The 11,657-nt window shown below is 33.1% G+C and overlaps 2 protein-coding genes across 2 annotated transcripts; both read left to right on the forward strand.

Annotated features, from left to right (window-relative positions):
• Positions 1–1,716: 1,716 nt before the first annotated feature.
• LOC120268319 (reticulon-like protein B11) lies at positions 1,717–4,775 on the forward strand. The gene is made up of 5 exons (XM_039275761.1): positions 1,717–2,042; positions 2,119–2,260; positions 2,346–2,415; positions 2,522–2,688; positions 4,562–4,775. Exons 1-4 carry the CDS (start codon positions 1,777–1,779, stop codon positions 2,677–2,679), a joined length of 636 nt encoding a protein of 211 aa, XP_039131695.1. The 5' UTR covers positions 1,717–1,776; the 3' UTR covers positions 2,680–2,688; positions 4,562–4,775.
• Positions 4,776–6,507: 1,732 nt separating this feature from the next.
• LOC120269299 (glycerophosphodiester phosphodiesterase GDPDL6-like) lies at positions 6,508–9,918 on the forward strand. The gene is made up of 10 exons (XM_039276633.1): positions 6,508–6,567; positions 6,671–6,777; positions 6,857–7,153; positions 7,259–7,368; positions 7,621–8,122; positions 8,224–8,268; positions 8,341–8,622; positions 8,714–8,850; positions 8,929–9,412; positions 9,496–9,918. The coding sequence occupies exons 2-10, from the start codon at positions 6,684–6,686 to the stop codon at positions 9,816–9,818; spliced, it is 2,274 nt and encodes a 757-aa protein (XP_039132567.1). The 5' UTR covers positions 6,508–6,567; positions 6,671–6,683; the 3' UTR covers positions 9,819–9,918.
• The last annotated feature ends 1,739 nt before the right edge of the window (positions 9,919–11,657 follow it).

Raw genomic sequence — 11,657 nt, forward strand, 5'->3', positions numbered from 1 at the left:
TCACTGGGTAACACATGTTACTCACTACTCTCCTTTCTTCTTTCTTAGACTGCGATGTTGGACTGGGTTGTGCTGTGCAGGCAGTAGAGTGATTCGTCTGTTCTCCTTGTCTAGGTTTGTTATAGTGTGCATGTAAATTTTATGGATCCACTAGACTTGACCTTTATGTATTTTTCTTATATTTGTACCTTATGGATTGTAACTGGAAACCCTGGTCTGTATATTTGCGATGCTCTCATGTATTTAGGGTCCTTGGTGTGAGGGAACCCTATTATGCTTTCATTGTTGGTATTGTTCCCTATTCTAGTAACTATTTTAGCAGGTTTATGTTGAGCCTTACGACGACTTGAAGGTGGGGGATGTTGTGGGACCCACTTCTTGTTGTCGTGGTGGTTGCCACGTGCCCAGCTAGGTTCGGGGCGTGACATAGCATTTCTCTTTGATTGGTCCAGGATTAGTCACAAAGATGAAAACTCATAGCCCAAGAGGGAGAGCATTGGAAGGAAAAAGGCTTCCAAACAAATACTTGCAGGCATCAAGACCATTAGGGGAAAAAAAGATTAATATAGATTTATTAAAAAAAAACTTTTAGACTGATCAAGATGATATCTTTTTATCTTTCTCCAATACACAGACTTTAATCCAAAGAGCCCCAATTATACAGTTTGCAAAAGCATAAATTGGAGATCCCAAAAGATTAATAACAATCCTTTGCTATTCTCACACCCACATCGAGCATATCAGGACAATGAATCCACCATTCATACGTATACACAAAACATCAAACAAAATCCAAAAAAATACCATTGAAGAAGACAAAAAAAAAAGCATCGATCTTTCACCAAACACTCCAAGTTTAATACTAAAAACTAAAGAACAAACATCATGATCCAAAGCAACAACCAAATCAATTCTTAAATAAAAAAAATGGATCAAGATCATCAATCACAAAACTCACTGATGACAACAATAACCTGATCCAATACACAAGAAATCCAAGATGGCCACCCATGGAGAAGAAGGTAGAGATCACGAAGGATATAGAAAACAAACACTAGAAGAGCGATTGCCGGGAAAGGCTTTAAGGCAAGATCAAACGAAACCCTAAAAATAGAGTGTGTCTGCCCATGCACATTACATATTCCACTTTGGGTGGAATATATTTTTTTTTATACCATAAGTCCATAACATCTATATTATGCAGTAATTTTATAGTTTAAATTAAGTACCCAAACAACCAATATGACATATTATACGAATTATGATATAATTTTGGGTTACTAAATAGACCCTAAATATATGCATAACACATGAGAATATTTAATACCCAACCACCTGTGGAAATATAAAAAAATCATTAATTATGAGAATGATGTATATCTAAAAATTAATATTTTTTAGAAAATAATTTTAAAATTTTGATACTAAACATAAAAACAACACATTCCTTCATTCTCAAAATTTTTAAATTAATCCTTATCCCAAACATGCCCTAAAGCAAAAAAATCAATCATATAAATATATCCGAAAAAAATAAATTTTATGAGAGATTTCAAATTATTAGATATATTTTTATTTATAATATTTTTTTTCAGATAAACTTAAAAATTAAAACATAAAAGGGTTTTTTTTTTCAAAATTAGAATAAGAAGAGGGGTTATTTTGCAAAATAACCCCATCTATAAAAGCTTCGTCTTACCTTCTGTTTTCAAACTAGTGATTAAAAAACCCTCTTCTTCTCCCTCCGATCCTTCCTCTTCTCAAAACCCTAAATCCATGGCCTCCGTCGACAATTCCAACCCCACCTCCTCCGCCGCCTCACGCCGTCGATCCATGCACCAGTTCCTCGGAGGTGGCCTGATCGCCGACGTCCTTCTCTGGAGACGCAGGAACACCGCCATCGCTGTCTTGGCCGGCTTCACCTCGACTTGGATCCTCTTCGAGCTCGCTGGATATAGCCTCTTCTCCCTTGTCGCCAATGCCCTTTGCCTCCTCGTCGCCATCCTCTTCTTCTGGGCCCGCGCTGCATCTCTCCTCAATAGGTACATCCTTTGGATTCGGCTAAAATTGGGTTTTTTGATTCTTTGATTCATTGCGTTCGGGAATTGTTGGACTTAGGCCGTTGCCTCCGCTCCCCAATCTGGAGATCTCGGAGGAGGTTGCTGGGAAGGTCGCCGTGGAGGTTCGGGTGTGGATCAATTGGGCTTTGGCCATTGCTAGAGATATTGCGATTGGGAGAGATAAGAAGGTTTTTCTTCAGGTTTATCCTTCTTCCTGAGCCCTTTGTTGTTTTGATTGTGAATCTGATGCTGGATTCGCTGAGTTTATTTGATGTTATTTTGAAGGTCATTTTGGTGCTGTGGATGGTGTCAACCATTGGGGGATTGGTCAATTTCTTTACCTTTGTTTACATTGGTGAGTTTTATTTCCGGAAAATTTGGGCATTTTGCGTTGTTCTTGAAGTATATATATATTTTTTGTTGGGTTGTGTTCTATTGGATGTAGCTTTGTTTTGTTGCAGGAGTTCTTCTGGCGCTCACTGTACCGGTGTTGTATGACAAGTACCAGGATCATGTGGATGAGAAGCTTGGTGTGGCACACAAGGTGCTATTGAAGCAGTATGATGCCATACTGATCAAGACTGGAAGAAAATCTAGCAAGGAAAAGAAGACTCAATAGTTTGCATTGGTTAGTTTCCATCTGTCAACTTTTTTTCGTATCAAAACATAGATACACACACATACAGGGATTTTCCTTCTAATTATGGTACCAAATTGTTGCAAATTGTTTTTTGTTTTTGTTTTTTTGTTTTTTGTTTTTTTTGTTTTTGTTTTTTTGTTTTTTATTTTTTTGCAATTGGGTTTTTAATGCAATATAGACACTTAATAACCAGTTGATGCCAAAGATGGTTTATTCTTGGCAAATCATTGACATAAAATAGTGTGTTGTTTCATATGAACATATTGTGTCATCCTGGGTTGGTAGTTTAAATAGATTTGTACAGAACATAAGCTGTTTATTGGAAGAAGCATTTGTTATTATGCTAAGATAAGATTAGCAGAATTCATCTTTGAGATGTGACCTATTTCTTATTTTCTTAGTGCTGTTAAATGAGAACTTTTAAAAAATCGATACAATTGAATCATTATAATTTTATCTCATGCCATTTACTATTATTTTAGCTTAAAGATGTTAAAATCATGTTTTACTATAGTTCTTTGTTGGAAAAAGCTTTGCAAATTCAAAGTAATGAAGCAAAAGAATAATTTGTTAAATGATCTTTCTTGTTATTATTAACTTTCTACTGATCAATTAGCACTTACTGCTGCAAATTTCTTGTTGTGCCACATTTTAATAGTCCCAGACAAACACTGGAGAAAAGTTTCACTCAATTTCTAGATTTTTAGCTTAAGGTATAGATTTTAGAGTGCTTTCTAGCAGCAAGTAACCAAAACTGCTACGTTGGAATGCTTGCTATTAATCTTACCCATATCTGTCATGTAACCACGGGAAGGAATATGGATTTTTTTCTACATCATTATCTTATTTTATCTTTCCTTGATTTACTTGTCTGTCCCAAATATGCTGCACTTTAGTTTCATATTGATGTAGCATTGTAGCGTTGTTTGATACTTAAAATGTAATTCAGTTTTGGTATATGGTCAATTGGGCACCTTTTGGCTTATTACTTGCTGATCACTTCTTAGCTTGATACCTGGTGTTGTTAGGCAATGTTGATGTTCAAACCACCTTGACATTCGATTATTATTTTTTTAGTTTACATGGCTCTTTCTTTATTGAAGTTCATCAATGAATGTCATTCAATAAAATTGTTAGGGAAGGTCGTATCTCATTGCATTGATACAATTTTAATTGTTGAAACCCTCTTTTGATTGTCTTGGGCTTTCATATTTTCAATGTGGGGGCTCCATTTGCCCAAATTATTTGTTGTAAATCACTGCAGTAGTTTGGTTTATGAATGCCTCATACAAGTGTTGACAAAAATTTTGAGAAGAAATATGTTTGCATGCTATTGTTCCAATGATGAAGGTGATTAGGAAAAAAACAATTTTCCATCCTTTTTAACTTAGTAGGTGCCCTTAAAGTTGGAATCGTTTTTCCCGGTTTCCCCTGCGTTCCCTATGTTCTCCATCCAAAATGATTGAGTTGTTGTTTGGAAAATTTTTAGTGTGGCAGCATCACAGTAAAATGACATTTCTTTTCTGCCTATGGTTTTACATGCTGTCGAAATAAATCTCATGATTTATTGAAGTTAAAATGGGGTTCATTGATACTACTACCAAAAATCATCTTGGACTGCAGAACTATAGTCTTGCATTTGACACTGACTTTTTTACTTTATGGTGACAACCGTCATATTACACCAAAGTCTTAGAAAAGTGGAGACACGTTTATTTTTTTGGTTGTATGTGAACCGCCTTTTCATCATTTACTTTTCTGAATTGATGAACTTCGAAATTTTTTTTTATTGCTTTGATTTCGACCTTATTGTTGCAGTAAGCTTCAATATGTAATTTGCTACTTTGTTTTATTTGATCAGGATTCTGTCTGAGCTTAGATTCATAATCACACTACCAGAGAACCCTTGAGTTGTGGCCGGGTTTTCTTAGTACCACTGGATGTTCCCCAGTTGTGGTGTTGCATAATTTTTTGTTGAGCTTATCGTCAATTTTACCTCTGTGAAGCAATCAACTAATAGACTTGATTCAAAATCGGGATTTTATGATCTAGCTAAATGGTTATTTCCTTTGATATCTTGAAGAATCCCCATTTGTACATTTTATTGCTGATATTTTCGCCCTTGGTTGTACTTCTAATTATTTTTAAATAATTTTCCACATCTAGTTTCCGTCAAACTCAAACATAAAAGATGAGAAAGCTTGAGGTAGAACATTCATACTTGGAGTTATGCTTTAGTACAAAGATTTTTTTTAGTATAAAAAAGGGTTTAATAAGGTGTCTGTTTTCTATGGCGTCGGGTTCTATTGATGACTTTGCTGATCAATTTCTTAGATTAACAGTTTAGTTTTGGGTTGAATGTTGATTTCCAGGATATCTAAGTAAGGAAGATTTAAGTAAAAATTATTAAATTAGACTACTGTCACTAAAAATAAATAGAGAACCTTTCGCATGCATTAATGAATTTAAACTACCTTGTTGATGTTTATAACTAAATGAGGAGTCGATTTTTCCATATATATATATATATATATATATATATTTGGGTTAATACAACCAATGTTGGTTCACCTTTCTATTGGATTACACTGTAACTGACAACTCGGTGTTAGTCATGGCTATCAAATTGATGAATATATAAGAATTAGATTTAGTATTAGAAAGAGGTAGTCTGATATTTGCATGACTAGATTTGGAAATTATTTATTTATTAATTTATTTTTTGATGAGTTAAGATGATAGTATTATTGTTTGCAACTTTTTCAAATGGAGATCATATTATTATAATTGAGTCATTAAAATCATATTATCTTGATAGAGATGAGAGTTCTTTTTATCATTGGCAATTTTCACTACTCAAACTTCTTTCTTGTGTGTGTTTTTGATTTTAAAACAACCATCTTTTTGTTGAAAAGTTTTTGTATGTTTTTAATGAAAAATTTTTAATTGAGCATTCGAGCATTCTGAGGAGGGAAAAAAAAATTATGAATACTCCCTTGTTTTTTATTTTATTTTATTTATTTACTTTTCAAAAACCAGGCAACAAGAAGAAGTCGCATTTTGATGCCATATTATTTTAAAAAATCACATTTAAAAAAAAATTGAAAATTATTAGCATCTATCATATGGCGGACTATTGTCAGATTAGTAAATTTAAAGAACACATATTGTTCTTTAATTTATGTGGCTATTCATATATTTCTGATTTATTAATAAATTTTAAATTCAAATCTTATAAATCTATAAATTTTAAAAATCATAAAATATTATATATAAAATTTTATTTAAAATTATAAAATTTTAAATCAAAATACTATATATTTTTATACCTAAAATTCTAAAATTTTAAACTTTAAATGTTATATACTAAACTGGAATCCTTTCGGTTGGAATTTATGGTTGGATGATAAAAAAATAAAATAAAATCATGTCTTTTTTGTTATTAAAAAAAATATATATATAAGGCGTGGATACTAACCTTGCATTCACGATAAAACAATTGTTTTTTTTTTTAAATATCATTATATATATATATATATATATATGTTGAAAACTTATGTGGAAAAAAATCGAAGTTATTCCCACGTGAACCTGGTCAACGTTAGGCGGTTACAAAAAACCCGCGAAAAAGTTACTAATTACCCCGCGAGGAAGGAACAAACGCGTTAACGAATATTTCACCAAGAAAAGAAATAGCCTTTACAATCCAATTATAGAAATACTTCTACTCCGACCGTTACATTTAAAATTACCAATTTTATATCTTTCCCAAAATTAAACTTCTTCTTGTCTCATTTTTCACAGGTTGGTTTCCTGATGATCCCAACATTCTCAAGGACTCAGGAAACCTTCCTTTGATTATTCCTGGTACTTCCCTTTTCAATCTATGTTTTCATGTTAATTTTCTTTATATATATATATATATATCAAGATCTTGTTACATATTTTGTTTTTGTTTTGATATTTACAGGGATTGCAACACAATGTTTTGCTATCTTTTCTTTGTTTTCTTATTGTTCAATGAAGCATTTGCTGCTAAACATGCAAAACCAGTTGTCCAATGGCAGACTTTGAGTGGTATGCTCATTTTAAGTGATGGTTTTCTGAAATTATACCATTTTTTTTTTACTTAGTTTTGGATTGATTGTTTTTACAGGTGATGCACCATTAGTGATAGCTCGAGGAGGCTATTCAGGGCTTTTTCCAGACTCGAGCCAGTTTGCGTACCAATTTGCATTATCGACAAGCTTGAGTGATGTAGTCTTGTTCTGTGACCTTCAATTGACAAAAGATGGTGCTGGTTTCTGTCACTCAGGCCTTCAATTGGATAACTCTACCACAATATCACAAGCATTTCCAAAAGGACAGAAAACTTATCCTGTCAATGGGGAGGATGTCACCGGATGGTTCGCAATCGATTATGTCTCTAAGGTTTTGTTCGATAAGGTTTCATGTATGTGTCTGTCTTCTTGTTTTATAATTTCTTCTTTGTAGTAGATTGATTATGAACTGATAGTTTTAACCTTTTTTTTTTGTTGCTTTTGATATGATATCAAAGTGATTCAGGGCATTTTTTCTCGGCCGAGTGTTTTTGATAATAGCCAATCCATGATGAGGGTCGAAGACGTTGTGGCTGTGCAACCCCCGTTGTTTTGGTTGAATGTCGAAGTAAGTGCTCTTTTATTCTTAACCACAGTTTTCTTCCTTTCGCTTAATCACAATTCTCTTTCCATTCAAAATAATTTTGACTTTTTCGATGATCTATCCTCTACTTTCTTTAAGATAAACTATGATGTTTCCAATCACAAGAGTTATTATATGAGTTGTTTTCCATCGTAGATATTTACTGGTTATCAACTTTTGTGTAGTTCTATTTTCATTGTTGTTTGACATTTTTTCGCTCGCTTTTTTTATTCGCAGTATGCTAACTTCTTTAAGCAACACAAATTAGACATAGCAGAGTATACACTGGGATTATCAAATCAAATGCCAATAGATTTCATCTCTTCTCCCGAAATCAATTTCTTAAAAGGTCTAAGTGGCAAAGTCAATGCAAGGAATACGAGGCTCATTTTCAAATTCCTAAAAGCCGATAAAACCGAGCCCTCAACGAAGAAAACATATAGTTCCCTTCTGAAGGATCTTCCGATGATCAAGTCATTTTCTTCTGGAATTCTTGTCCCGAAGGAGTACATATGGCCGGTCGGTAAAGATCTTTACTTAGAGCCTGCAACAACTCTTGTATTGGACGCGCACAAGTTGGGTCTCGAAGTTTATGCTTACGGCTTCGCAAATGATGCTCCCGCAAGCTATAACTACAGTTATGATCCTTCGACAGAGTACTTGCAGTTTGTCGACAATTCAGACTTCTCCGTTGATGGTGTGCTCACTGACTTCCCTTCTACTGCATCACAAGCTGTTGGTAATGCTATTCTCTCAATATAAATAGCACTAGTTACATTCATTAAATTGTACATCTTCGCTGATGATTTTGAATTGATCACTATCTTTGTTTTGTTGCAGCATGCTTGGCGCACAACAAGAAAAACATCCCGCCGCCAATTAAAGGTGAGTTACCTGCTAAATTCACGTCAGATTCTGTAGAGGCTTATAATCAATGTCGTTAATTCTACAATGCAGATAAACCGCTAATTATATCGCACAATGGCGCAAGCGGAGTCTATGCCGGATGCACTGATCTTGCTTATCAGCAAGCCGTAAATGATGGTGCTGACATAATCGATTGCTCGGTTCAAATGACAAAGGATGGAGTTGCATTCTGTTTGGATTCTGCAGATGTCTCACAAACTACAACCGCAATGACTTCCTTCATGTCACACTCCACCGTCATCCCCGAAATACAGAAAGACAATGGCATCTACTCTTTTGATCTCACTTGGGCCGAGATCCAAACCTTGAAACGTGAATTATTCCTCAAACTTCTCCATTCTGTTTTCCGTATTAGATTTTCTTTGAGTTCTAATTATTAACACTCTTGGCATTGTTTAAACAGCAAGTCAAACCCGATTACCATCATCAGGACTGTCTAGAAATCCTGCAATGCAGAATGCCGGAAAGCTCATGACACTTCCTGAATTCCTGGACTTTGCGAAGAACTCATCAGTCCCTGGAATTTTGATTTCAATAGAGGCAAGTTCATCATCGCAATTTCATAATTTTTTTTTACTTTTAGGCTTTTATTAACTGAAGAATGTTATTGTAAATCAGAATGCTGCTTACCTTGCATCAAAACAAGGCCTAGACATCGTCAATACTGTAATGAGCAACTTGACTGCTGCTAGTTATGATCAGCAAACACTTCAACAAGTTTACATTCAATCTGACGATACTTCAGTTCTCGAGAAGTTCAAGAGTGTTTCAACTTACAAGAGAGTGCTAATGATCAAAGAGTCAATAAGCGATGCGCCGAAGCCATCAGTAACTGAAATTAAGCAGTTTGCTGATGCTGTAAACCTCCCAAGATCATCGCTGGTCGCGTACTCAGACTTCTTCCTGTCGGGTTTCACTCCGGTGGCCAAAGAGATGTTTGCCGCTAACATTTCTGTGTTTGTCTCAGTGCTCAGAAATGAGTTCATGGCATTGGCTTTCGACTATTTCTCCGACCCAACTGTCGAAGTTGCTACTTATGTTCTTGGTCTTGGATTAGATGGAGTGGTCACTGAATATCCTGCCACTGCAAGTTCATACATGAGTAAGTTCTTGTGTTTCTTTTTTTCTCTTATCAGAAAAATAAACAAGAAAAGATAATGATTTGGATGAATGAATTGGTTGCAGGGAGTCCATGTTTCTACTCAGATGCAGACTTGCCATACACCATATTGGCAGCACAACCTGGATCTTTACTCCAATTAGCACCACCAGATGCACTGCCACCAGCTCAACCTCCTGCTCCAGTGCTCCAACCTGCTGATGTTGATGATCCACCATTGCCTCCAGTTGTTAAAAACAGTAACAATGATCCTGCTCATCCTTCTCCTCCTGCTTCTTCTCTTCCTTCTTCTCCACCCAATCATGCTTCTCTTGTTACTGTTACTTCTTCTCTGTCTTTCTTCATTGTTTTCTTCTCCTTCATGTACTTGCACTTTAGCTGCCATTGATTTTCATGTCATGTCCTTCTCCTTCTACACTGCTTCATTAATTCATTCCTTGAATTTCTTTTTCTTTTCATTCTTTTGTGCATTGTTTTTTGTGTGTTTAGAGGCTTTCACTTGCAAGCTATGAAAAATAAGAAAATTATCTCCCACTAGTTTTATGTCCTCCACATTATATTTTTCGGTCAGCCAAACAGCCTTTGACAATTTATTATTATTATTATTATTATTATTATTATTATTATTATTATTATTATTTATAATGTAGATAAGCCACGACACACATTTTTTATTATTTTTTTAGAGGTTAAATCACAAAATGAACCTTCGACTTTTTTATGTGAAAATAAAATATTCTACCTCTATTGCAGCTGTGATCATCCTTTGTATATATTGAATTATTTAAATAAATGTTATTATTTAAAATAAAATAAAATTTTCATCTATAATTATTTGATTTTTATTAGTATTAGTTTAGTTAATTTAGATGATTTTTTTTTTCTTTTGTAATCAATATTTGGAAAATATCACTTTAAATTCACACTTTATTTCCCAACAAAAAATTCTTCTGTGTTGGAAATAAAAATGAATGGGAATGGAAAAGATATGAAAATAAAAACTATGTTGGGTTATAAGGTTAGAAAAATAGTTATTAAGAATGAGAAAAAGTAAAAAAAAAAATTGTGATAAAATGATTTTTATTTCTTTTATGCATATAAATAATTATACACATAATAATTGGTTTTTTAAGTGATAACCACTTTTTAAAATATTATAATTACCTAATTATTATAAAATAAATATTTAATTTTAATAGCTCATTAGAATTATTACTTAGTTAATCACCGGCGTTAATCATATATCAAAATTTAGGAGTCTTCTAAAAAAAATATATCAAAAAACTCATATGTGTTGCTCACTCTATGTGATCAGAATTGCTTTGAGAGTCAAACGAGCACCCTTTCAACATCATGCTTAAACATTACATCGAACACCACTCATCACATCTCAACTATACAGGTAGGTCTATAATTAATGAATAGTGTAATAGAATACCCTTGATTATTGTGTATGGTGTAGATCCTAGGAGTACAACTTGAAGAAGAATTCTAAAGTAACAAAGATATCAAAAAACAATTCTCAAGCACAAGAAGTACCCTTTTTTAAAAAAACAACATCAAAACACCATTAGCCTATATGTTCACATTATATACAGGCGAGTATATAGAATAGATTAAGGGGGTGTTTGGTTCACAGTAATGATAAATTACCATAGTAATGAGATTACCAGTGGTAATGTGGTCGAGAATGTTATATGTCCGGGAATGTTGTGGTAATGTGAGATTACCATGTTTGGTTGAGAATTTATATTACTGGTAATCTTTCATTACCATGTTTGGTTAATCATGGTAATCACATCATTAATGTGTCAAATTTACAAAAATACCCTTACAGATAAAATTTTGAAAAAATATAATTTAAAATATTTAGATAAATAAATAATTAAATTATAATATTAAAAACTATTTTTTCACAATTTTTTAAAATAACTTTGTATTTACCAAAATAACCTTACGTATAAAATTTTGAAAAATATAATTTAAAGTATTTAGATAAATAAATTAATTAAATTATAATATCAACAATTATTTTTTTTACAATTTTTAAAAATTTCTTTGTATTTACCAAAATACCCCTACATATTAAAATTTGAAAAACTTAATTTAAAGCAATCAAACAAAAAAATAATTAAATTATAATATCAAAAATTATTTTTTTACATTTTTTTAAAATACCTTTGTGTTTACCAAAATACCCCTACGTATAAAAATTTGAAAAATTAAT

This window comes from Dioscorea cayenensis, chromosome 9, assembly GCF_009730915.1.
Source record: "Dioscorea cayenensis subsp. rotundata cultivar TDr96_F1 chromosome 9, TDr96_F1_v2_PseudoChromosome.rev07_lg8_w22 25.fasta, whole genome shotgun sequence".
Classification (NCBI taxonomy): Eukaryota; Viridiplantae; Streptophyta; class Magnoliopsida; order Dioscoreales; family Dioscoreaceae; genus Dioscorea; species Dioscorea cayenensis.

What these genes read in the sequence shown, in the direction of transcription:
- LOC120268319 (XM_039275761.1), top strand. Translation starts at nt 1,777, where the DNA reads ATGGCCTCCGTCGACAATTCCAACCCCACCTCCTCCGCCGCCTCACGC. An exon ending in GCTGCATCTCTCCTCAATAG is followed by an intron (nt 2,043 to 2,118) that starts GTACATCCTTTG and finishes TGTTGGACTTAG; the next exon opens with GCCGTTGCCTCCGCTCCCCA. An exon ending in CTTTACCTTTGTTTACATTG is followed by an intron (nt 2,416 to 2,521) that starts GTGAGTTTTATT and finishes GTTTTGTTGCAG; the next exon opens with GAGTTCTTCTGGCGCTCACT.
- LOC120269299 (XM_039276633.1), top strand. Translation starts at nt 6,684, where the DNA reads ATGTTTTGCTATCTTTTCTTTGTTTTCTTATTGTTCAATGAAGCATTT. An exon ending in CCAATGGCAGACTTTGAGTG is followed by an intron (nt 6,778 to 6,856) that starts GTATGCTCATTT and finishes TTGTTTTTACAG; the next exon opens with GTGATGCACCATTAGTGATA. An exon ending in CACTGCAAGTTCATACATGA is followed by an intron (nt 9,413 to 9,495) that starts GTAAGTTCTTGT and finishes AATTGGTTGCAG; the next exon opens with GGAGTCCATGTTTCTACTCA.